Below are 26,918 nucleotides of genomic sequence, written 5' to 3'. Positions count from 1 at the left end.
AATATATCTTTGCACAAAAAAGATGTATTTCAAGTGACTGTATTTTAAATGGCTAATTCAAACCCCTGTATGTAGAGGTAGTGTCTCAGAGGGCCTGAACCTCTGTAGGCCTGAAGTAAATATATCTTTGCACAAAATGGCGGTATTTAAAATGGCTGTATTTCAAATGCCTAATTTAAACCCCTGTATGTAGAGGTAGAATCTCAGAGGGCCTGAACCTCTGTAAGCCTGAAGTAAATATATCTTTACACAAAATGGCTGTATTTCAAATGCCTGATTCAAACCCCTGTATGTAGGGGGGTATCTCACACGGTCTGAACCAGTGTAGGCCTGAAGTAAATATATCTTTGCACAAAAAGGCTGTATTTCGAATGGCTGTATTTCAAATGCCTAATTCAAACCCCTGTATGTAGAGGTGGTATCTCACAGGGCCTGAACCTCTGTACGCCTGAATTCAATATTGGTGAACCAAATGGCGGTATTTAAAATCTCTGAATGTAACCCAAATGTATTAAGGGTGTATCTCACAATGACATCTGCATCAAAGGCTGCCAACTAAATTTTTGGAGCCCAAACGACTGTTTGTTTAACAACTGAATTTGACAGCAATATATGAGCCTGTAATTTCACACGTGCTGATGCTGCAAGGCCTGAAAATAGTGTTTTTTGTCAAATAAGTGTGTTTTTCAAACCCCAGAAAATGATGGGTGTATTTCTACCTTAAATTGCACACTGACTAATCCAGATGTTGTAGTTTGCCCCCAAATAATTGTGATTTGCAATGTCCCAAAAGCTCAGATGCAGTGCTGGTGCACTGAGCATGCATAAAATGGCCGCCGCCACCCACCTAACTAACAGAATTCTAAAAGTTAGTATTTTTGGTCAATGAGCTCAGGGCAGGGTAAAACGATAGTGCCCTGCACCCACACAACTATTTGTTTGTAGATCGCTGAGTTAGATTCTCTCCTATGCTCTCCCTGAAATCACAAGTCCAGCAGCAACCTCTCCCTACACTTGTAACAGCAGAGTGACGTGCAGTGCTATGTGACTCCAGCTTATATAGAGGCTGGGTCACATGCTGCTCTGGCCAATCACAGCCATGCCATTAGTAGGCATGGCTGTGATGGCCTCTTGGGGCAAGTAGTATGATGCTTGTTGATTGGCTGGTTAGTGATTGGCAAGATAGTGGCTGGTTGAGAGGTTGGCCTTAACACTGACGTGTGTGAGGGTATGCATGTTTCCACATACATTGAACGTGAATCACATGGTGTATTGTATCCTGGATGAGTGATGTTATAATCAAACCGTTCCAGACATAGTCGTGTGGTGTGTGTGAGTGCCGTCTTTTGAAAGTAGGACGACTCTAGCAAAGTCTTTAGTGTGGAGCACTGGTTGTATCATAGACCAGACAATTATTGCCCAGTACAGTCAGTGTGGTTGATACAATATCGCCCCTCCAGCCAACAATCAGCTGACACAGCTGCATTGGTCAGTAACAATCTCAGAGGTTCACTCGCGGCACACCTGTGTCTATAAGTAGATTAGACTGTGTCCTGTTGTCCTGCTTGCAGTCTATTAGCAGCACTTTGCTAGCAAGCCAGGAATTTAGTCCAGACCTGTAACTGTGCAGAGGGTTATTCCTCAGTCCCTTTCTGCACTCTTCAAGTCATGTTGCCTGATGGTCACAGATTGTGACATATAGGTTTTTGCCCTCTTTTTAAACAGACTACAATAAAGTTTTGTTTTTTTTCTTTTAAGACGTTCATCAGGCTGTGATAATATATGGCAATAATATTACCTTAAAATAGACTTTAGGGGAGATTTATCAAACTGGTGTAACGGAAAACTGGCTTAGTTGCCCCTAGCAACCAATTAGAGGAGCTCTGAAAAATTAAAGGTGGAATCTGAGTGGTTGCTATGAGCAATTAGCCAGTTTTCCTTTACACCCGTTTTGATATAGCTCCCCCTTTGTATTTGAGTTCTTCTTTATTGGTAAGTTCGATATACAATATGTCCAAATGTGGGTCTTGTCTAGCAGTACAAGCCAGCATTTTTCTTTGGTGTAGGTCCCCACCGATCAGCTACCGATGGCCTATCCTGAGAATAGGCCTTTCGTTAAATAAGGCTGGGCAACTCCTTTAACCTCTTCCCAACCTATGACGTACTACTACGTCATGGGAACCACTGCGTTCCCGCAATATGACGTAATAGCAGGGGCCTGGCAGTCTGTGGTAGCAGGGCCCCTGCTGTATCTGCCGGCATCGCTGTAAAAGCCGATGCCGGTGGATTAACCCCTTCTATGCCGCGGTCCGCGCTGACCGCGACATAGAAGGGGTTTGTGTCGGGTAAGTGATCGCATCGAGTCCGCGCGCTGCTGTGGGGGGGACTCGATGTGTCACAAGGCAGCCCGATGCCATGCAGAGGCTGCCCAATGCCTTGCATGGCAACGGAAACTGCCTTCCACGGGTGCCGAGGAGATCCAGCCTCAGGCTGGGTCTCCTAGGCAACCTGTTTGTGTACTACTCACTGTAGTACACGATCAGTCAATGTATTACAATACAGATGTATTGTAATGCATTGCAGAGGGGTTCAGACCCCCAAAAGTGAACATCATAAATAAAGAAAAAAAATGTGTTTTTAATAAAATTAATAAAGTAGTAAAATTAATAAAGTAAAAAAGAAACAAAACGCCCCTTTCCCCTTATTTTATAATAAAAACAGAAAAAAAAAAAAATCCCACACATAGTAAGTATTGCCGCGTCCGTAATGACCAGCTCTATAAATATATCACATGATCCACCCTGTCTGATAAACACCATAAAAAAAATAAAAAAACGGTGTAAAATAAAAAGCCATTTTGGTCACCTTACATCACAAAAAGTGCAACACCAAGCGATCAAAAAGGCGTATGTCCCACAAAATGGTATCAATAAAGCTGTCACCTCAAAAAATTAGCTCCTAACTTAGACAATCGCTTAAAAAATAAATAAACTATAGCTCTCAGAACATGGAGACACTAAAACAATTTTTTTTTGTTTCAAAAATACTATTATTGTGCTAAAGTGAAATACATAAAAAATACATACATATTAGGTTTCGCTATGTCCGTAACAACCAGCTCTATAAAAATATCATATGACCTAACCCCTCAGGTGAACACCGTAATTATTTTTTTTTAAGTGTAAAAAAAAGACATTTTTGTCACATTGCATCACAAAAATTGGAACAGCAAGTGATCAAAAAGGTGTATGCCCCCTAAAATAGTACCAATCAGACCGTCACCTCATCCCGCAGAAAAATGAGACCTTACCTAAGAGAATCGGTCAAAAAATAAAAAAGCTATCACTCTCAGACTATGGATACACTAAAATATCATTATTTCGGTTTCAAAAATGCTATTATTGTGTAAAACCTAAATAAATAAGAAAAAGTAGACATATTAGGTATTGCCACATCCATAACGATCTGCTCTATAAAAAAGTCACATGACCTAGTCCCGCTGTAAAAATAAAAACGATGCCAATGCATCCATTTTTTCGTTAGCTTGCCTCACAAAAAACATAATATAGAGCAATTAAAAATCATATGTACCCCAAAATAGTACCAATAAAACTAGCACCTTATCCCGTAGTTTCAAAAATGTGGTCACTTTTTTGAGTTTCTACTGTAGGGGTGCATCAGGGGGGCTTCAAATGGGACATGGCATCTAAAAACCAGTTCAGCTAAATCTGCCTTCCAAAACCCATATGGCATTCTTTTCCTACTGCGCCCTGTCGTGTGCCTGTACAGCAGTTTACGATCACATGTGGGGTGTTTCTGCAAACTGCAGAATCAGGGTAATAAATATTGAGTTTTATTTGGCTGTTAACCCTTGCTTTGCTACTGGAAAAAATGGATTCAAATGTAAAATCTGCCAAAAAAGTGAAATTCTGAAATTTCATCTCCATTATCCATTAATTCTTGTGGAACACCTAAAGGGTTAACAAAGTTTGTAAAATCTAATTTGTATACCTTGAGGGGTGTAGTTTCTAAAATGGGGTCATTTTTGGGTGGTTTGGGTGGTTAATGTAAGCCTCACAAAGTGACTTTAGACCTGAACTGGTCCTTTAAAAGTGGGTTTTGGAAATTGTTACGAAAAATTTCAAGATTTGCTTCCAAACTTCTAAGCCTTCTAGCGTCCCAAAAAATTAAATGTTATTTTCAAAATGATCCAAACATGAAGTAGACATATGGGGAATGTAAAGTAATTACTATTTATGGAGGTATTACTATCTATTATAAAAGTAGAGAAATTGAAATTAGCAAATTTGCTAATTTTTTCAAATTTTTGGTAAATTTGGTATTTTTTTATGAATAAAAATGATTATTTTTTACTCATTTTTACCACTGTCATGAAGTACGATGTGACTAGAAAACAATCTTAAGTAAAAGTGTTTTAAAGTTATTACCACATAAAGTGACACAAAAAATGGCCTGGGCAGGAAGGTGAAAACAGGCTCGGGGGTTGAAGGGGTTAATGCCTTATTCACATCAGTGTTTTGGTCAGTGATTTCCATCAGTGATTGTGAGCCAAAACCAGGATTGGAGCCTCCAGAGACCTAAGGTATAAGGGAAAGATCTGCACCTGTTCTGTGTTTAGAGCCGCACCTGGTTTTGGCTCAAAAACAGTGACTAAATAAGGCCCCCTGCACACGAACGTGTGCACTCCGTGGTCATGCTGCGGCCCGCAAAATGCGTGCCGCAATGCACGAACACATTCAATGGGGCAGCCGCAGAGAATCGCGGACCCATTGACCTGAATGGGTCCGCGACCCGGCTGTTCCGTAAAAAGATAGGACATGTTCTATCTTTTGCGGAACGGAAGTAAGGGACGAAATCCCACGGAAGCACTCTGTAGTGCTTCCGTAGGGTTCCGTTCCGTGCTTCCGTTCCGCACCATTCCGCATCTCCGGATTTGCGGACCCATTCAAGTGAATGGGTCCGCATCCGTAATGCGGAATGCCCACGGAACGGCACCCGTGTATTGCGGATCCGCAAATGCGGTCCACAATACGGCAACGGGAAGCACACATTCGTGTGCAGGGGGCCTAACTGAAGTGTGAATGAGGATTAAGAAGTAGTAGCTATCTTTCTCCATCTCTGGTGTATTTTTGTTTTTGTTAGATGTGTCATTGGACTCAAAGGGTTGTGATTATTTATACCTTTTGAGATAAGTTTAGAATGATTTTTGTGAGAGGTAGAAATTACATAGTTCTGTTTTTCCAATTCCTGTAGCGGAAGTCAGTGGAAAAACCAGAGAACCAACAAAATGAAGATGGAATAAAGGCGTCAAGTTCTTCAACTAATGAAGTTCCGAATACATCTGCATCTGCAATGTAAGTTAAATGCTTTGTGGAATGATAGTATACTGCTTCTTAACTTAATGTTTAAGATTTTTCTTCTCATATATTACATTTATTCAAGTGAAGTGCCCATTGTGTATGAATGAGCAAAAAAGTAGAACGTATTCACATTTGTAGTCGACAAAGCAAAATGCTGAACACAGCAAATGAGTATTATCATTCCACTTATTAAAGAGGTGTACCCCTACCCTCCCTGTTACTTGATTGGACGGTGTCACAGCATGTAGGTACACGCTTCCATCTTGTAACGCACAGTTTTCAAATTATTAAGAAAATTGCTAGGAAGACTTTCAGAGGATAATCCAGTGTAGAGTTCTTCTTTTCCCCTACCTGAGTACCTTTACTCTACAAGAACAGTGGATGGGACCTTTGTGCGCAAACATAACTAGTGTTGAGTTAACTTCAGTTTTGTAAGTTCAGGTTCAGGTATGTGCTGAATTTCGATATGGATTCCATTACCACGGACCATAACGGAGTTCCATGATGGAATCCCTTTAGAGGCATTCTGTTATGCATTCTGTCATGGAATTGCGTTATAGTTCGTGGTAATGGAATCCATAACGCAATTCAGCACATACCTGAACCCGAACTTACAAAACTGAAGTTCGCTCAACACTAATTATAACCCTTTTACACAGGTATGTGTATGCTGTCCCCACATTTCCCCACACCTTCCAGTCTCATTTTCTGATTCAGGAAGGTTTCTTACAGTCCCTCCCTGCAAAACTCAAATTTTTAGAACTGGCTGCCATCCTTTTTTTCAGCCTCTTGCTGTTGTGCATGAGGTCTTTATTCCAGCCTGGATGGTAGAGGGTGCTGTCATTATCTCCTGGCACCTGGTCTATCTGCTTGAGTCTTATTTGTTATATATGATAAAGCGATGGCATATCGCAGGGATAGTCCATAATTTTCTGATCATTGGGAGCAAACCTTTGGAACTCCCATTGGTCCTGAGAATGAAGGGTCTACAACTCATGCATCGCAGACATAAGTCTGAAGCATACAGTACAGACCAAAAGTTTGGACACACCTTCTCATTCAAAGAGTTTTCTTTATTTTCATGACTATGAAGGCATCAAAACTATGAATTAACACATGTGGAATTATATACATAACAAACAAGTGTGAAAAAACTGAAAATATGTCATATTCTAGGTTCTTCAAAGTAGCCACCTTTTGCTTTGATTACTGCTTTGCACACTCTTGGCAGTCTCTTGATGAGCTTCAAGAGGTAGTCCCCTGAAATGGTCTTCGAACAGTCTTGAAGGAGTTCCCAGAGATGCTTAGCACTTGTTGGCCCTTTTGCCTTCACTCTGCGGTCCAGCTCACCCCAAACCATCTCGATTGGGTTCAGGTCCGGTGACTGTGGAGGCCAGGTCATCTGGCGCAGCACCCCATCACTCTCCTTCATGGTCAAATAGTCCTTACTTTCAAAGTTTTCCCAATTTTTCGGCTGACTGACTGACCTTCATTTCTTAAAGTAATGATGGCCACTTGTTTTTCTTTACTTAGCTGCTTTTTTCTTGCCATAATACAAATTCTAACAGTCTATTCAGTAGGACTATCAGCTGTGTATCCACCTGACTTCTCCTCAATGCCACTGATGGTCCCAACCCCATTTATAAGGCAAGAAATCCCACTTATTAAACCTGACAGGGGACACCTGTGAAGTGAAAACCATTTCAGGGGACTACCTCTTTGGAGCTCATCAAGAGAATGCCAAGAGTGTGCAAAGCAGTAATCAAAGCAAAAGGTGGCTACTTTGAAGAACCTAGAATATGACATATTTTCAGTTGTTTCACACTTGTTTGTTATGTATATAATTCCACATGTGTTAATTCATAGTTTTGATGCTTTCATAGTCATGAAAATAAAGAAAACTCTTTGAATGAGAAGGTGTGTCCAAACTTTTGGTCTGTACTGTATATGCCTAATTGTTAGCACTGGTGCCTTGCATCGAAGGGGTTCCCTCAGACACTCTAACAACATACTAAAAGGGAACTTAGATTATGAGCTCCACTGGGGACAGACTGATGATAATGTCTGCAATGCGCTGCAGAATATAGTAGCGTTATATAAGTGCATAAAATAAATGGAACCCCCAGATGACAGCATTCAAGGAAAATCTTCAATACTTTATTCCCCAAAAAAATCAACATGGTTACAATCTGGTATAACTTGCTGACCTGTTTTGATCAAACATGATCTTAGTCATAGCATATTAAATAGTGCATTCCATTGATTAGAGAATCTATTAGGGCTGAAACGATTACTCGATTGAATCAAGTAATTGGACACAAAAAAATCCTTGATGCAAATTTTTTGCATCAAGGATTCATTTGTGTCATGTGACCACGGAGCAGGAGTGAAGCGCTTGCTATTACTCAATGCTCTGTGGTCACCCGCCGGCCTGTACCGCGCTGCACTGTATCCTGACACATCGTCAGGTTATAGTGCACGTAAGGGCGCACTATGACCTGACGCTGTGTGACGTCAGGACGGCAGTGCAGCACGCAGAGAAGAAGATGGAGGAGCTGTGGAGTGGCGCCCCTATGGAAAAGGTAAGTACTAGCGCTGGGGACATGGCTAGGAGGGGGAGATGGTGGCATTGGGGGGCAGCTGGTAGCACCTGGGGGGGCAGCTGGTAGCACTTGGGGGGAAGCTGGTGGCACTGAGTAGGAAGCTGATGGGACTGGGGGAAGCCTGATGGCACTGGGGGGGCAGCTGATGGCACTGAGAAGGCAGCTGATGGCACTGAGGGGGGAACCTGATGGCATTGGGAAGCAGCTGATGGCACGGGGGGGGGCTGATGAATTTTTATAAAGAAAAACGTTCTTTTAATTCGTTTTTTGTTATTAGAGTACTCGATTAATCGTTGGATTAATCGATAGAATACTTGATTACAAGAATAGTCGATAGCTGCAGCCCTAGAATCAATATAAATTCAGTTAGAAAACACATTATCTGGATGCTGTTAACAGTAATTCTAGTATCCCTCATCTACATCTAAACATTTTTTCCGAATACCATAAATCCTAAGTAAATTTCTTTAAATGTACAGGCTTTTAGAGGCACACACTAGAGTTAATTCCATAAAAGAAAGCACTTGGGACAAAAAGCATTTTGGATATTTGCATTAGGTACACAATATCTATTGGGTCTCAAGTATAGACATGACCTGGTATATTATTAATAATATATGTGATATTTGACATCCATTCAGATCTACCTATGTGCATGTATACTATGTTTGTTTTTATTATTAGCATTTTCTATTTGTGTATTGTGCAGGCATGCTCAGACTGTGAATACTCCACATTGATTAATTAGGTAATGGGATGTATATTTAAAGGGCATCTGCATGTATACTTGGCAGCTGAAGGCATCTGTGTTGGTCCCATGTTCATATGTTCCCACATTGCTGAGAATAATTATGTTTTATTATATGGAATGAGCCTCTAGAAGCAACGAGGGCATTGTCATTACACCTAGAGTCTCTGCTCTCCCTGCAACTGCCGCACCCTCTGCACTTATTTTCCACTCCAAATGCAGTTTTTGTAGGAAAAAAGAATTAAAATCATATATACGAAAATTTCTACATGCATTGGACATTTATCAGCCCTTGATGATAATGTTGACAGACAAAGTAAAAAACAAAGTCAAAAACATGTATTTACACCATACATTCTAAAACTATTAGCTATATCTCAGGCTGTATAGCACCTAGAGGTTTAAGCCAAGGTTGAGAATCTAAACTTTAAAGCAAGACTGGATTGTGGTCCTAGCCAACATAAAGCAAAATGTGTGAGATCTGCAGGTATTACTTAGATTCTTATATTTAAAATATGACCTGGCTGATATCTTAAGATGCTATACAGCCTGAAGTATTCCAGCAGGGCAGTGTGGGGGGTGGCAGTGGGAGAATTGCTGACAGTCTTCAGGGACAGCAGGAGAGGAATAGATCCTATGTGCCTATGTATGAAGGGGTAAGGCAGGATTCACTTTGGTATTTTTATTTCTGTAGTTCTGCTCCATTATAGGAGCAGAACAACAAAAATAATGGAAGCAGCGTTTCCATGAAATTATGGAAATTAATGCCCACCCTATGGACTCCATTAACTTTAATGAGATCTGGAAAAAAACACAGCATATACTATTTTGACCCATATTTTTGACAGTATCTGCAATGGAGGTTGCTGACTAAGCCTCCTATGCAGATGTGAACTGCTAATCAATCCCCATCAATCAGAGAGCATACTTTTTCACGGATCGTCACATATGGGAGTGAGTGCACCTAATTAGGCTGTCTATTGATGCTCTCATATTTCTTACAGTTGGAAAAGGTTTCCATTAGTCAGAAAATACATTTTCTCTCAGTGTCGCCGTAGACCTTAGTTTTCATTTAGTTTTACAAAACAACCAGTATGCCAAACCTGGGCAAGCTGGGCTCCTACACAGGTTGCATTGTACAGGGGACATCACTGGAATAGGTGGAGGGGTGGATTTTTCCAGGCCTTGTGGTTATTTGCTTTTCCATAAGAGCGCATTCAGTTACTCCTGTTCACACTTGATGCCTTTGCATCAATTTTGGCTGCATTTCATTAAAAATGACAGGAAAAATTTTTTATAAAAAAAAAAAAAAAAGTTTACAGAATGGCTGTCCTTCTTTGTACAATCATTACCGTGAAGGAATAGTTATGTTTGGGCTTCCCTAATTTTGTTTCAGGTATATTATTCTCTGTTTCAGATAGATGCCTAACATTCAGAAGCAGGTCTCCCTTCTGTGGAATCCACCAGCACTGCTGCGACATCCTTCTTTTACTTCCCACTATATTCAGCTCTGGAGCTCATAGAACAGACAAGGAGGGGGAAATCACACTAAGGGCTCATGCACACGAACGTATATTCTTTCCGTCCGTTCCGTTTTTTTTCCCGGACCGTATACGGAACTATTCATTTCAAGGAGTCTGCAAAAAAAATGGAAGTTACTCCGTGTGCATTCCGTTTCCGTATGTCCGTATTTCCGTTCTGCAAAAAAATGGAACATGTCCTATTATTGTCCGCATTACGGACAAGGATAGTACTGTTCTATCAGGGGCTAGCTGTTCCGGTCCGCAAAATACGGAATGCACACGGATGTCATCCGTATTTTTTGAAGATCCATTTTTTGTGGCCCGCAAAATACATACGGTCGTATGCATGAGCCCTTAGGCCTCTTGCACACGACCGTATGACTATTTCTGTATTTTGCGTTCCGTTTTTCACAGATCCATTGTTCCGTTTTTTTGTTTCAGTGGTGTTTCTGTTTAGTTTTTCCGTTCCGTTTTTCCGTTTGTGATCTGTTTTTTGCGGATTGCGAGCGGCAACAGAAGCATACAATAATGTTTCAACAGTAAGTACATAAAAAAATTGAGCTGGGCATAAAATTTTGCCCCTTTGCCCCTCTAATTTAAAACTGTGTCCTCTTGTGGTAGTTTTTCTTCTTTTAAATATGCTCTCCTCCTTTACCGAGTTGATTCCCTTTATGTATTTAAAAGTTTCTATCATATCCCCTCTGTCTCTTCTTTCTTCCAAGCTATACATATTAAGGTCCTTTAACCTTTCCTGGTAAGTTTTATCCTGCAATCCATGTACTAGTTTAGTAGCTCTTCTCTGAACTCTTTCTAGAGTATCTATATCCTTCTGGAGATATGGCCTCCAGTACTGCGCACAATACTCCAAGTGAGGTCTCACCAGTGTTCTGTACAGCGGCATAAGCACTTCACTCTTTCTACTGCTTATACCTCTCCCTATACATCCAAGCATTCTGCTGGCATTTCGTGCTGCTCTATTACATTGTCTTCCCACCTTTAAGTCTTCTGAAATAATTACTCCTAAATCCCTTTCCTCAGATACTGAGGTCAGGACTGTGTCAAATATTCTATATTCTGCCCTTGGGTTTTTACGCCCCAGGTGCATTATCTTGCACTTATCCACATTAAATTTCAGTTGCCAGAGTTCTGACCATTCTTCTAGTTTTCCTAAATCCTTTTCCATTTGGCGTTTCCCTCCAGGAACATCAACCCTGTTACATATCTTTGTGTCATCAGCAAAAAGACAAACCTTACCATCGAGGCCTTTTGCAATATCACTTATGAAGATATTAAACAAAATTGGTCCCAGTACAGATCCCTGTGGAACCCCACTGGTAACATGACCTTGTTTTGAATGTTCTCCATTGACTACAACCCTCTGTCGTCTGTCACTCAGCCACTGCCTAATCCACTCAACAATATGGGAGTCCATGCTCAATGACTGCAGTTTATTGATAAGTCTTCTATGTGGAACAGTGTCAAAAGCCTTACTAAAATCTAGATATGCGATGTCTACTGCACCTCCACCGTCTATTATTTTAGTCACCCAGTCAAAAAAATCTATAAGATTTGTTTGACATGATCTCCCTGAAGTAAACCCATGTTGTTTTTCATCTTGCAATCCATGGGATTTTAGATGTTCCACAATCCTATGCTTTAATAGGGTTTCCATTAATTTGCCTACTATTGATGTCAGACTCACTGGTCTATAGTTGCTCGATTCCTCCCTACTACCTTTCTTGTAAATGGGCACGACATTTGCCAATTTCCAATCTTCCAGGACGACTCCTGTTACTAATGATTAGTTAAATAAATCTGTTAACGGTTTTGCCAGCTCACCACTAAGCTCTTTTAATAATTTTGGGTGTATATCTTCAGGCCCCTGTGACTTATTTGTCTTCACCTTAGACAGCAAACTTAGAACATCTTCCTCTGTAAAGATACATGCATCAAACGATTTATTAGTCATCCTTTCTAGTGGAGGTCCTTCTCCTTTTTCTTTTGTAAAAACTGAACAGAAGTATTCATTAAGGCAGTCGGCTAGCCCTTTATTCTCTTCTACATACCTTCCGTCCTTTGTTTTTAATTTAGTTATTCCTTGTTTTAATTTCCTTTTTCCATTTATATATCTGAAGAATGTCTTATCCCCTTTTTTCATAGACTGAGCTAGTTTTTCTTCTGCCTGCGCTTTAGAAGTTCTTATAACTTGCTTGGCCTCTCTCTGCCTAATCTTGTAGATTTCCTTATCTTCATTGCTCTGGGTTTTTTTTATAATTACAAAATGCTAGCTTTTTATTTTTAATGATTTGGGCCACTTCTGCTGAGTACCACAGTGGTCTCTTCCTTTTTTTGCTTTTACTGACAAGTCTAATGCAATTTTCTGTTGCCTTCAATAATGCACCTTTTAAGTAGTCCCATTTCTCCTGGACTCCATGTAATCCGTTCCAGTCTGATAAGGACTCATTTATGACTAATTTCATTTTTGAAAAGTCTGTTTTTCTAAAATCTAAAACTTTTGTTTTTGTGTGGTGGGACTCTTTCACAGTTCTTATATTAAACCACACTGACTGGTGATCACTAGATCCCAAGGTTTCGCCTACAATGACATCATATACCGAATCCCCATTTGTGAATACCAAATCCAAAATGGCCTCCCTCCGGGTTGGCTCCACAACCACTTGTTGTAGAGATAACCCCAGTAGGGAATTTAGAATATCTGTACTCCTGGTAGAACTTGCTATTTTGGTTTTCCAAGTTATATCTGGAAGATTGAAATCTCCCATAATGATAACTTCTCCTTTCATTGTCATTTTAGCTATTTCTTCAACTAGTAGATCATCTAGTTCTTTAACTTGACCAGGTGGTCTATATATCACACCTACACGAGTTACTGCATGGTTAGCAAACTGCAACGTAACCCAAACTGACTCTATGTTGGCCTCACCAACTTGTATTAGGTTAGATTCACATACAGGACCACTCCTCCTCCTTTCTTGCCTTCTCTGTCTCTTCAGTATAAAGAGTACCCTGGTATGGTTATGTCCCAGTCATTTCTTTCATTAAACCATGTCTCCGTAACAGCCACTAAATCTACATTCTCAGATGCCATTATTGACCCAAGTTCATTGATTTTTTTACCTAAACTGCGAGCATTTGTAGACAGGACTCTGAGCTTATCATTTCTTAACCTCTGTGCTTCTGACCTGTTCTGGCATTGTTTCGGGGGGCAATTGGACTCTTTTATTTTCACTCTTTTGCCCCCCCTTCCTAGTTTAAATACTCTTTCGCAAATTCTTGGAGTCGTTCACTAAGTACATTTGTTCCTTTGAGAGAAAGATGCAAACCATCTTTTTTGTACAGTTCCTTTCCATTCCAAGTAGAGCTATCATGAGAAACAAAGCCAAATCCTTGCTCTTGACACCATTTACCAAGCCATATGTTGAACTCCTTTATGCGCCTCTGCCTATCATTCTGAACATTATGCACAGGCAGAACTTCAGAAAATGAAATGGTGGATGCAAAATCCTGTACGTCATTACCAAGTGTGATAAAAGATTTTTTCACCTCTGACACTTCATTGCAAGCCAGGTCATTTGTCCCTAGATGGACAAGAACATCCACGTCCCCTTCCTGCTTTGCTTGCTTAACAATATTAATAATACGTCTTCTATCTCTTCTAGCAGTAGCCCCAGGGAGACATCTCACAAAACCATTTTCTTTAAGCTCCACACTTCTTATGATTGAATCACCCAGCAACAGCTGCTTCCTTTGAGACTTCACTTTATCTTTTTTGTTGCATACATTAGACATAGGAGTCGATGGTTTCTCACCCTCTGTGCTTGAGTCTATATCCATGTTGTCCTTACAGACAACTGAGAGTGCTGCAAATGAATTATGGAGAACCACCGACTGTGGGACATGTCTTCTTTCCACCACTCTAAGACTTCCAGAACCTACAGTAACCCATCTGCCATTTCTGGGGGTCCTCTGTGGCAGTGGCATTGCAGCAGTCCTAGCTGGAGTTTGTTTAACAGATAATTTAAATATTTCAGATTTCAAAAATGCAATTTCCTGCTGCAGTAAGGAGAACTGTCTACAGATCTGACAGCATCCGAATCTCCAAAGAGTGGAACATGAAATAAATGCACAACAATTCCTGCACTGAACCAAGTCTGCCATATATTTTTGAAAAACATATTGGCTCTTTATTAAGTTGTATGTATTTGGGGCAAATCACGCTATTTTGAATAAGGCTGTGCTGGAAATCCCTACAAAGCCAGTGGCCAAGAGCATCACTGTGCATGAAAACCAGAGCTGTAACTCCTTTAGGCCTCTTTCACACGACCGTATGGCTTTTTCAGTGTTTTGCGGGCAGTTTTTCCGGATCCGTTGTTCCGTTTTTTGTTTCCGTTGTGTTTCCGTTTCGGTTCCATTTTTCCGTTCCGTTTTTCCATATGGCCTATACAGTATACAGTAATTACATAGAAAAAATTGGGCTGGGCATAACATTTTCAATAGATGGTTCCGCAAAAAACGGAACGGATAAGGAAGACATACGGATGCATTTCCGTATGTGTTCCGTTTTCTTTGCGGACCCATTGACTTGAATGTAGCCACGGACCGTGATTTGCGGACAAGAATAGGACGAGACCCAAAATCTAGCGGAACGGAATTGCGGACATACGGAAACGGAATGCTCACGGAGTACATTCCGGTTTTTTTGCGGACCTATTGAAATGAATGTTTCCGTATACGGAACGCAAAAAATGTTCGCGTTAACGCCCTTACTCTGAGATGTGGTAGGATTCCCAGGTGGCTGACCCCAACTGATGGTAAAGAGATGGCAATACCAGTGAAAATGTCTGTTTCTGTCAGCATTATACCTAAACCACATGAATCATTTTAGTAGCATGATGAAAACAAGAGCAGACATAGCCCATATAAACCAATCAAATTTTTTTGATTGTAAAATATCATTTTTCACTAAACTGTGTAAAGTAATTAACACAGAAGAGGACAGTATACTGCTACAGATGGATCTGGATAGATTGGAGGCTTGGGCAGAGAAGTGGCAGATAAGGTTTAACACTGACAAATGTAAGGTTATGCACATGGGAAGGAATAATGCAAGTCACCCGTCCATACTAAATGATAAAACACTGGGTAAGGCCTCATGCACACGACCGTATTTTGTTTCAATGTCCGATCCGTTTTTTTTTTGCGGATAGGATGTGGACCCATTGATTTCAATGGGTCCGCAAAAAACGCGGACAGCACACCGTGTATGTCTATGTCCGTTCCATTGCTCCGCAAAAAAAATAGTGCATGTCCTATTTTTTTCTAGTTTGCGGACAAGGATAGGCATTATTACAATGGATCAGCAAAAAAAACAGATCCGCAAAAAAAACGGATGCCATATGGAACGTCATCCGTTTTTTTTGCAGATCCGCAATTTGCAGATCGCAAAACACATACAGTCGTGTGCATGTAGCCTAACACTGACATAGAAAAAGACCTAGGAATTTTAGTGACCAGCAAACTAAGGCTATATGCACACGACCGTATGTGTTTTGCGGTCCGCAAATTGCGAATCCACAAAAAAAGGATCACATTCCATATGGCATCCATTTTTTTGCGGATCCATTGTAATAATGCCTGTCCTTGTCCGCAAACTAGAAAAAAAATAGGACATGCACTATTTTTTTTGCGGGCGACGGAACGGACATACTGATAGGGACAGTACACTGTGTGCTGTCCGCGTTTTTTTGCGGACCTATTGAAATGAATGGGTCCGCATCCTATCCGTAAAAAAAAAACGGAACGGACACGGAAACAAACAACGTTCGTGTGCATGTAGCCTAAGCTGCAGAAACCAGTGTCAGGCAGCTGCTGCCAAGTCCAATAACATAATGGGTTGCATCAAAAGGGGCATAGATGCAGGTGATGAGTACGTAGTCCTACCACTTTACAAATCACTAGTCTGACCACACATGGAGTACTGTGTACAGTTCTGGGCTCCTGTAAACAAGGCAGACATAGCAGAGCTGGAGAGGGTTCAGAGGATAAAGTAATAACTGGAATGGGTGGACTATAATACGCAGAAAGATTATTAACATTAGGGTTATTAACTTTAGAAAAAAGACGACTAAGGGGAGATCTAATTACTATGCATAAATATATCAGGGGTCAGTACAGAGATCTCTCCCATCATCTATTTATCCCCAGGACTGTGACGAGGGGACATCCTCTGCGTCTGGAGGAAAGAAGGTTTGTACACAAACATAGAAGAGGATTCTTTACGGTAAGAGCAGTGAGACTATGGAACTCTCTGCCTGAGGAGGTGGTGATGGTGAGTTCACTAAAATAGTTCAAGAGGGCCCTGGATGTATTTCTGGAGTGTAATAATATTACAGGCTATAGCTACTAGAGAGGGGTCGTTGATCCAGGGAGTTATTCTGATTGCCTGATTGGAGTCGGGAAGGAATTTTTTTTCCCCCTAAAGTGAAGAAAATTGGCTTCCACCTCATGTTTTTTTTTGCCTTCCTCTGGATCAACTTGCAGGATAACAGGCCGAACTGGATGGACAAATGTCTTTTTTCAGCCTTATAAACTATGTTACTATGTTTAATTCTTTACTGTGCTAGTTTTCATACATGATGCAGTATGTTCCAATGGAAATGTTCTGTTTCAATAAAACCAGTGTACATTTTTCATGTGGTTATTTATTTTCTCTGCAGGGATCAGGATCTTGAAATATGCTTTCATGTTATTATATCTAAGGAATTTGGCCTCAAAGTGAATGAAGATAAAGTCATAGTTAAAGCAGAAAATATTACAGGATATGAAAATTGGAAAAGTGTTGTTTGTGAAATGCATTATACAAAGTAAGTTACATAGGTTATGCTTCCAGTAATATTGTGGATTAACTCCTTTGCATTACGTTTCACAGAGCAGGATAGATGAAGATTGTGTTCTTATTTATCCTCTTGCACACTGGACCTTCACAAACAGTATGTACTGTACACCTAAAAATTAGTGAATTTCACGAGAAAATGTAACTGACAAAGTAGTAAAGTGATATAAAATAAAATCCGTACAAATAAAAAAAAAAAAAAGATTTATGAGGTGGAGTTCCATATGGAGTAGGAGTTTGAGGAGGCGGTGGACGTAACAGTGTAGGTGGAAGCGGTGGTGGAGGAGGACGAGGTAGCCAACAAAGGTTTTTGGTTTTAATAATTTTTTTTTAAATTAGGGTGCACTCTAAAAGAGTATGAAATATCCAAAATACAAGAATGAGCAATCGCGCTGCAGTATAACAATGGCTGGTTAGTGCTGTTATACATGTCTAATCTGCACAAGTCCTGAGGGATCCATGCCTAGTTCATTTTAATGAACGTGAGCTTGTCCACATTGGCTGTGGACAGGCGGCTGCGCTTGTCTGTGATGACGCCCCCTGCCATGCTAAACACACGCTCAGATAATACACTGGCTGCAGGGCAGGCCAGCACCTCCAAGGCGTAAAGGGCAAGCTCGGGCCATGTGCCCAATTTGGAGACCCAGAAGTTGAAGGGGGCAGACCCGTCATTCAGTATGTGTAGGCGTGTGCACACATACTGCTCCACAGGGACGTGCACAGACATTTTGAAGGGCAGGGGCTTAAAAAAAAAAAAAAGGGCACTTGACAAAAATCGAAAAAGTGTTTGTACCACAAAGCTTAGTTGCTTTCTAAAAGTCTTTCCTTGTTCTCCATAAATGTATAGATACAGTAATAATGCATATTCCTTTATTTTTTGTCAATTCTTTTTATTTTATTTTTTGTATATGCAAAAAGAAAAAGGTACATACAGATATGAAATCACAATGTGCAGTCCAATACAATTGAGGCGACTCAGAGTATGCAAATATCACGGTCCAATATCGGCAGAAAAGAACAGCCTGAAAGTTCACAGAATATCGGTATCGGCAATAAAAAAAATCAATAGCGGTCGATCCCTATTGCAAACATCAAATACACATTCTTAGTGCCCCCGGTAGATGACCCCCATTACTGCTCTCCCCCTTTCCCATAGTACCAAGCAATGCAAGCATAGCGTGTCCCAGTATAAAATGCCATTGTACAGAACCCCCCATATAACATATACCCCTATTTTGTGGCCTCAGTAGATGCCCCTATATAGTGCCAGTGCCATAGTGGCAGTGGCAGGCAGCACAAGTAGCCAAAAAGCAGGGGTGCTGGCCTGCTGGGCCATAAAGGCATGATTGTAAACTGAAGCATGGGTGTGCTGGGCAGTGGGTGGGTTTTGCAGGCAGGTAGAGCATCTCCTCTCCTATACACCCTCCCCCCTCCCTGTTTTTTCCCGCCAGCCGCCACTAATGGCCTACTACCTCCATGACAGTGAGTGTGGCAGGCTCAGTCAGCAGGCCAGGCAGCAGCACAGTAGCCAGAGCACAGAGCGGGGGGCGATCACAGACAGACACATCACACTCACACACTCACACAGACAGTGACTCAGACCGACAGACAAGACAAACACAAGACAACAACCCAGTCACTCAGCACAAGCAAGCACACACAGGAGGAATTAAACTGAGTGAGCAGGGCAGGGCCGCAGGGCAGTGGTATGTCATCAATCATTTTATTTTTCTTCACTCACCCACACTTGAATCCGGATTCCTGACGGGATGGGCGGGCGGTGAGGCTCTGAGGCGGCTTGTCAGCAGGGGCAGGACGGGCGGGAGCACACACAGCCAGGCAGCTCTTCTTCTCTGCTCAGAAGACTGCCTGTGCGCGCCGCCCGTACCACGTGACTTGCCGGCGGGTCTGGTCTTGATAATTAACAAAGATTAATGCGCAGCGCACGTGACAGTGAGTGCCAGCATCTGCTCATTATGAAAAAAAAAAAAAGTTCCAATAAAATAAAATTTCTGTAAGAGCGGAGGGCATTTAAGGGGCCGGTGATGAAAAGGGCAGGGGCTCAAGCCCCCTTTCATCCCTATGTGTGCACGTCCCTGCTGCTCCACCATGTTGGAGAAATGCTGCCTCCTGCTAAGACGTTTCATATCAGCTGGTGGTGCTGGTTGTTGTGGCGTGCTGACAAAGCTTTTCCACATTTTGGCCATGCTAACCCTGCCTTCTGAGGTGCTGGCGGTGCCCCAGCTGCGTTGGCGACCTCTTCCTCGTCCTCTGCCTTCGCCTTGTGCTTCCACTGTGCCCCCACTGTCAGGTGGGAATGCCACCAGCAGCGCGTCTACCAGCGTGCGTTGTACTCGCGCATCTTACGATCACGCTCCAGTGAAGGAATTAAGGATGGTAGTTGTCCTTGTAACGGGGATCCAGCAGCGTGGCCACCCAATAATCAGCACAAGTTAGAATGTGGGCAACTCGGAGGTCGTGGCGGAGACACTGCAGCATGTAATCGCTCATGTGTGCCAGGCTGCCCAGAGGCAACGAAAAAGCTGTCCTCTGTGGGAGGTGTATCGTCTGTGTCCTCTGTATCCCCCCATCCACGCACCAGTGATGGCCATGAGCTGGTCTGGGCGCCACCCTGCTGTGAACATGGTTCCTCCTTCTCCATCTCCTCCTCCTCATCCTACACCTCGTCATCCTCCAAAACTGTGCCCTGGCTGGACAATTGTGTACCTTGGGTTTGTTGGTGCAGGAACCCACCCTCTGAGCCACTTGGGAATGACTGGCCGGAAACCCTACAAAATTATCCCTCTTCCTCCTCCTCCTGTGCCACATTTTCTTCCATTATCACCAGCAGCGTTTTTTCAAGGAGGCATAGAAGTGGGATAGTAACGCTGAGAACGGCGTTATCTGCACTGGCCATGTTGGTGGAGTACTCGAAACAGCGCAACAAGGAACACAGGTCTCGCATGGAGGCCCAGTCATTGGTGGTGAAGTGGTGCTGTTCCGCCGAGTGACTCACCCGTGCGTGCTGCAGCTGAAACTCTACTATCGCCTGCTGCTGCTCGCACAGTCTGGCCAGCATGTGCAAGGTGGAGTTCCACCTTGTGGGCACGTCGCATATGAGGCGGTGAGCGGGAAGGCCGAAGTTACGCTGCAGCGCTGACAGGCGAGCAGCAGCAGGGTGATAACGCCGAAAGCGCGCACAGACAGCCCGCACTTTATGCAGCAGCTCTGACATATCGGGGTAATTTTTAAGGAATCTCTGTGTAAGACCGTGTACCGGGGAGGGACCCCCAGGATACAGCGAAGTCATGGAATAAGGAAAGCGACACGGACACCAGCTCCTGATGCAAAAACAGTAACTTTACTGAACAGTAGTATTAACAGAAATAACAATAACACTAGTTACAGAGAGTATATATATATATATATATATATATACAGTACAGACCAAAAGTTTGGACACACCTTCTCATTCAAAGAGTTTTCTTTATTTTCATGACTATGAAGGCATCAAAACTATGAATTAACACATGTGGAATTATATACATAACAAACAAGTGTGAAACAACTGAAAATGTCATATTCTAGGTTCTTCAAAGTAGCCACCTTTTGCTTTGATTACTGCTTTGCACACTCTTGGCATTCTCTTGATGAGCTTCAAGAGGTAGTCCCCTGAAATAGTTTTCACTTCACAGGTGTGCCCTGTCAGGTTTAATAAGTGGGATTTCTTGCCTTATAAATGGGGTTGGGACCATCAGTTGCGTTGAGGAGAAGTCAGGTGGATACACAGCTGATAGTCGTACTGAATAGACTGTTAGAATTTGTATTATGGCAAATAAAAAGAAGCTAAGTAAAGAAAAACGAGTGGCCATCATTACTTTAAGAAATGAAGGTCAGTCAGTCAGCCGAAAAATTGGGAAAACGTTGAAAGTAAGGGCTATTTGACCATGAAGGAGAGTGATGGGCTGCTGCGCCAGATGACCTGGCCTCCACAGTCACCGGACCTGAACCCAATCGAGATGGTTTGGGGTGAGCTAGACCGCAGAGTGAAGGCAAAAGTGCTAAGCATCTCTGGGAACTCCTTCAAGACTGTTGGAAGACCATTTCAGGTGACTACCTCTTGAAGCTCATCAAGAGAATGCCAAGAGTGTGCAAAGCAAAAGGTGGCTACTTTGAAGAACCTAGAATATGACATATTTTCAGTTGTTTCACACTTGTTTGTTATGTATATAATTCCACATGTGTTAATTCATAGTTTTGATGCCTTCATAGTCATGAAAATAAAGAAAACTCTTTGAATGAGAAGGTGTGTCCAAACTTTTGGTCTGTACTGTATATATATATATATATATATATATATCAAACGAATGATGAGGCAGCACTTCCAGTATAGAGTGAACGGGTGAGGACCCCAAACTTTATTCAAGCGACGTTTCGGCCTGCTCAATGAGGCCTTTCTCAAGCTACATAACAGTGCATAAGACAAGGTATATATACCCACAGTTCAATACAAAACAATTACAATCTGTCGTTAGGCGTGTCTCCAATCTAGTCACATGATCATTAACCCTATCTTCACATGACATATGTGTATCATAAACATTCTCATATTGAGAGCATACAAAAATTACATAAGTGATCATAGAGTGTCAAAATAGCATGTAGAACATTACATTACTGTGCCTCCATTACATTTAAAGGGACTCTGTCACCACTTTCTAACCCCCCCTTTTAAAAGTATTGTTATCTCCATGGCGCCCCTGTGATTACAAAGGTGTTGTTAGAAGATAAATTCGCCGTCTCCTTTTGATAAAAAGAGCTTTTATCTAACCTGTCAATCTTCTTGATAAGGTGCCCAGGGCGTTTCTGTTGGTCTCAAGCTGCCGCCCGCCGCCGCCGCCGTTGGTGCCCAGCTCCTCCCCTGATGCTTTCAGCGCCGCCTGAATGTAATGAAATACGCCTCCGGCTCTCGCTGGCTGGCTGCAGTGCTCGTCTGATGAGGAGGTTGAGCGAAGTGCGCGCATGCGCACTTCGCTCAATGAGGCTGATTGTAAATGTCTGCACGGGCGCATCAAGCACAGGCCTGTGCGCACGCGCGGGATCTTTGAAAAGGAGGAGGGGGCACTGAGCGAGAGCCGGAGGCGTATTTCATTACATTCAGGTGGCGCTGAAAGCATCAGGGGAGGAGCTGGGCACCAACGGCGGCGGCGGCGGGCGGCAGCTTGAGACCAACAGAAACGCCCTGGGCACCTTATCAAGAAGATTGACAGGTTAGATAAAAGCTCTTTTTATCAAAAGGAGACGGCGAATTTATCTTCTAACAACACCTTTGTAATCACAGGGGCGCCATGGAGATAACAATACTTTTAAAAGGGGGGGTTAGAAAGTGGTGACAGAGTCCCTTTAAATAGAATCTATCTATTCAATACGTGATTACACATAATAAACACTGTGCAGAAAGTGTTGAGTGCATGGGGGGTTAAAAACATCTGTTATTGGTACAGCTGTACCTTATCAGAAGTTAAAAACAGCAGGACGGAGCTCACCACACTTAGACACTTGAAACCGGCCAGCATTGGCGTCCCCTCGTCGACAATGCGCATGCGCCGAGCCAGACGTCACTGGCCACGCCCCCGACACAGCCGCGCTCACACGTGACCGCTCCATGGACCGCAGCGTATCCATTGGAGCGCACCGTAAGAGAAACAGCTGTGAGGGAAGGGAGGCCAGAACATGTGACTCAGTGTCAGACGCACCGCACACGGGGGTGTGTTCAAGTAACCATGGTGATGTAAACAATAAGGAGACCTGCGGACATACGCTCTGACACCAGACAGTATAACTGTGCACACGATCCAAATAACATTGTGCCAACAGGTGCATAGAACTGGCCCAATGGGAAGGCAATTAAACTATAATGGCACCTACAGAGCGATTGATTAATCGACACTGGCTATCACTAATACACTTTGTGTGTTTGTGATTATGATAGAATACACCTCCCCTCTACCTACACCTATAGCACTGATGTGTGTATAACTCCACCAGCTCACAATATGTGGCAAGTGAAATCACACACATCATCTATACAGATTAAACAACTGTCATCCATCTATGAACATAGTGTGCATCATGCTACCAATCCAGGTCATCAGTCGCAATCCTGCAAGTCTCCACACAACGGTCACTCTCATGTTCAAGTATTCAAGGTCAATAGGCGGCTCAATCCAGTACATAGACAAAGGCTCATCACGTTCATCCAAAGTCATCTAGAATAAGTGAAATATGCATCAATATACATTGATTATCTTCTCAGAAGCATTAGCACTGTTAAATATCTCATACACCAGACAGAGTGGTCAAAGACCCCCACGTCGGCGAGCACTGCACACATCACCCACATAGTTCCCATCTACATTCCGCATTAAGGCCACCAGGCTTCAATGCCTGTAGCCTATGTATCCACATGATCTCACGTTGTTTAAGTAATCTTTCCCTGTTTCCTCCCCGTTTAAGTGGGGGAATGTGATCTATCACCCTAAATTTGAGATCCTTCTCTCCGTGCCCCGCCTCAACAAAGTGCTTAGGCACAGGTAGATCTCTCCTTTTTGGACGAATCGAGTATCTGTGATAGTTCATTCTAGTCTTGACCTCACAAATGGTCTCCCTACATAAAGGAGATTACAGGGGCAAGACAGAAGATAGATCACGAATGAACTGTCACAGGTTAGAAAATGTCGTATTTCAAATTGCGTCTACAATGTCGGGTGTGTGAATTTCTCCCCTTTTAGCATGTAACTACAATTAACGCAACTTAAACACGGGTAGCATCCGTATTGCCTGCGGCCAATATAGGTCTGAACTGGGGCCTTATATATATCACATATATATAAAATACAATAAAAACAACATGTCACATTCCTTTCTCTTGCCCCCAAATGACACTGTTCACGTGCCCTGAATACTCCCAGCCTGGACGCTGGAGTGGCCTTGGAGTGTAGCAACAACGAAGTGTCCAGAATACCCTATACCCCAGGCTCAGAGTCACGTGTAGTGTACGGGGACTGTAATGCCCGTCCCTACAAAAGGGTCACTTGTGTGCTGTCGTTCCCCCCTTATTTATGGGGAAGTTGGTATAAGTCATCTTTATAAACTGTAATGCTATGTATTTCCCTGTTACTGTGAAACTTGCATGTACAGGCCTGCTAGGGGTGTCATTCCAGCTCTGAGTCACTAGAGGGAGCTAGAGAGCCCTAGGTTATATAAGGCCCAGTCAGGGAAGGGAAAGTCAGTCTAAGGTTGAGAGTCTAGAGTCTAGAGTTGTAGTTGGAGTCTAGACAATGTCTGAGTCAAGTCCAGGCCTGAAGCCTGCAGACCAGGAGAGGGTATTGCAGTCCCTGTAACCGGGTTCCAGATTCAAAGAGAAGGTTCCCCTCCTGAGTTCACCTATGCAGAAGCAGGAACACCTCAATTAAAGAGCCTGAGGAAGCTGAGAGAGAGACAGAGGCAAAGCTCAGAAAAGCAAGAGGTACTCAAGACAACAGAGGAGGTACTTGATAAAGATAAAACCAAGGATATACGCCAGAGCTAGGGTATTGGGCCTTGGAGAAGAGTTTCTATGTTCCAGGATCAGTCAGGAATAGAGTGCAAGCTGCCTGTACTGCAAGTCCTGTGTTTAACACTCTGAAGTCACCTTGCTATATATATATTGCCTGCATCAAATGTACTGCAACCAACTGTCTGCAAAGGAACTGCGCTTCCATCTATGTCCATGCATGATGACTACTAAAGTTTGAGTACTGTTTTAACATCACGTGGTTCCTCAGTTATTCCTGCTATCAGCAAACGGCGTGCCACCGTTTAATTGGCACTGGCGTCACGAACATTACTTATCATCACCTGCCCTTGCAGAGAGTCAGCTGTCTCAGGTTAGTGTCTATTGCACTACAACACCCAGGAACATTTCTAAACCTAACTTGAGTACGCTGCACATCTCTTTTGGCGTCCACGAACAGGATACGCACGCTTTCTAGTGCAAGAAGCGTGAACTTTGTGCCTTATACAGTTGCCCTGTGACCAAAGTGACATATTGCCTGTTTTATTAAAGTGGACTTTGTGGACTGAAAAACATACCCAAAGTGTGCCAAAAATCTCCAAAAAGCGCTGTACAGTGTTGCGCTATCAAGAGGAAAGAAATCGCCACACCGGAGTGTGGTTTTGTGAACTTTTCATCATCCTGCTTGCTGTCAGTGAATAGACAGTGTTTCTACTAAAGATGACCGCTGAGACTACTGAAATAGCTGCTGCGTCATCTTCATCCCGAAAAAGCGGGAAAAATTGGCGCCTTTTTGAGGAAATAGCGGGAAGGAGTTCAAGGTCAGGCGCCACTGCTTATCTGGACATTTGCATGTCTGCCAGCATGGACTCCGCCTTCCCCATACTGGAATACCTGGGGGGCGGCCTCCCAGTGCAATGGGAGGAGCTGGCTGATCTTATTGGCGCCACCCTATCGCTCTCCAGAGAAGGATCGAGCATGTTGGAGAGTGAGCACCGCTTTGCTGCAACGTCCACGCCTGAAATACCAAAGATGACTGATACCGGTGTAGAGCCAGAGGACGCTCCACCGGCCTACTCTCCGGGACCGGAGAAACCCGCCTGCCCGCCACGGGAGAAAGAACCGGAGCCCTGCTATGGCTCCTGGAGAGACTTCTTTCAGCCCTCTTTCAAGTGGTCTTCACTAATGGCAGAGATCCGGGAGGCCGCTATAAAGCGGAATACAAAGACCAAAATCTATTATGAGGAACTGACCAAGACTATCCATGAACGACACACCAACACCCAACCCCGCCTGGAAAGGAGAAAGGGGTTGGTGGTGTCCTTTGACAAAGCCCGTGGCTACGGGTTCATACAAGATTACCTGACTGGCAGAGACCTATATGTTAACAGAAGATCTGTCAAGAGAGACTACCTCCCTTCCTTTCAGCACAGCCTCCGCGAGGGAGAGGAAGTGGAGTTCACCCCTGCCGAGAGCCTGAGAGGCCCTTATGCAACTGCTGTGACCCGTCCCAAGCGAGAACCTGAGGACTGGGAGGCAGAAGAAGAAGACTACTCTGGCTGCGAGCGGGAACCGGAACGCTCTCCAGAGCCGGCCCATCACGCCTTCCAGGAGCGGAGCTCCTTCTTTGGGCCTAATGTCTTCTGGCAGCCAACCGTGTTGGAAAAATGGGTGAGCCCCTATCCTTCCCCCGAGCTGCCTCGTCGGGAGAAGACCATACAAGATATGGAAAACTTAAAAGGACTTCGCAATACCTTTGAGAACATCCGGAGGGGTCGGAGACCCGATGCATCACCAGAACCTGCAGAGGCCGAGTCCGCGCCATCGTTGACTGTACCTGCGCCGGCGGCGCCAGCAGATGACAGCGACTCTGACACGGAGAGCATCGGTGAACAGATTGTCCGGCTGGAGGAGAAGTTGCGGGAGCTGCGCAAGATCGCGACCGCCAGGATCCAGACGCCGCCAAAGAAGGACGAGGTAAGGGTGCCTGTCACCACCCGTAAACCACCGTCTGCTAATGTTGCTCCGTCAAGGCCCCAAGGAAGACCCGTTATTCCTGTGAGTTGCTACACCGAGCCCACCGGACCGCTTGCGGCGGCGGTACCAACTGTCTTACATCCCACAATTATCATGCCGGGACCAGTACGGTCCACCCAAGGGTTTACCCCTAGGCCCATGGGGCCAATACCTATTAG

At 43.3% G+C, this 26,918-nt stretch overlaps 1 protein-coding gene across 1 annotated transcript in view; it reads left to right on the top strand.

The window, feature by feature from the left end:
• LOC121005804 (E3 ubiquitin-protein ligase RNF213-like) overlaps positions 1-26,918 on the top strand; it is a 407,639-nt gene that overhangs the window by 70,912 nt on the left and 309,809 nt on the right. Inside the window, exons 4-5 of the mRNA XM_040438594.1 lie at positions 5,275-5,375; positions 16,993-17,139. Coding sequence (XP_040294528.1) covers positions 5,275-5,375; positions 16,993-17,139 — 248 coding nt within the window. The remainder of the gene's footprint in view (positions 1-5,274; positions 5,376-16,992; positions 17,140-26,918) is intronic.

Source organism: Bufo bufo, chromosome 1 (genome assembly GCF_905171765.1).
Source record: "Bufo bufo chromosome 1, aBufBuf1.1, whole genome shotgun sequence".
In the NCBI taxonomy this organism is placed as follows: Eukaryota; Metazoa; Chordata; class Amphibia; order Anura; family Bufonidae; genus Bufo; species Bufo bufo.
This window is presented reverse-complemented; position numbering and strand designations above follow the sequence as displayed.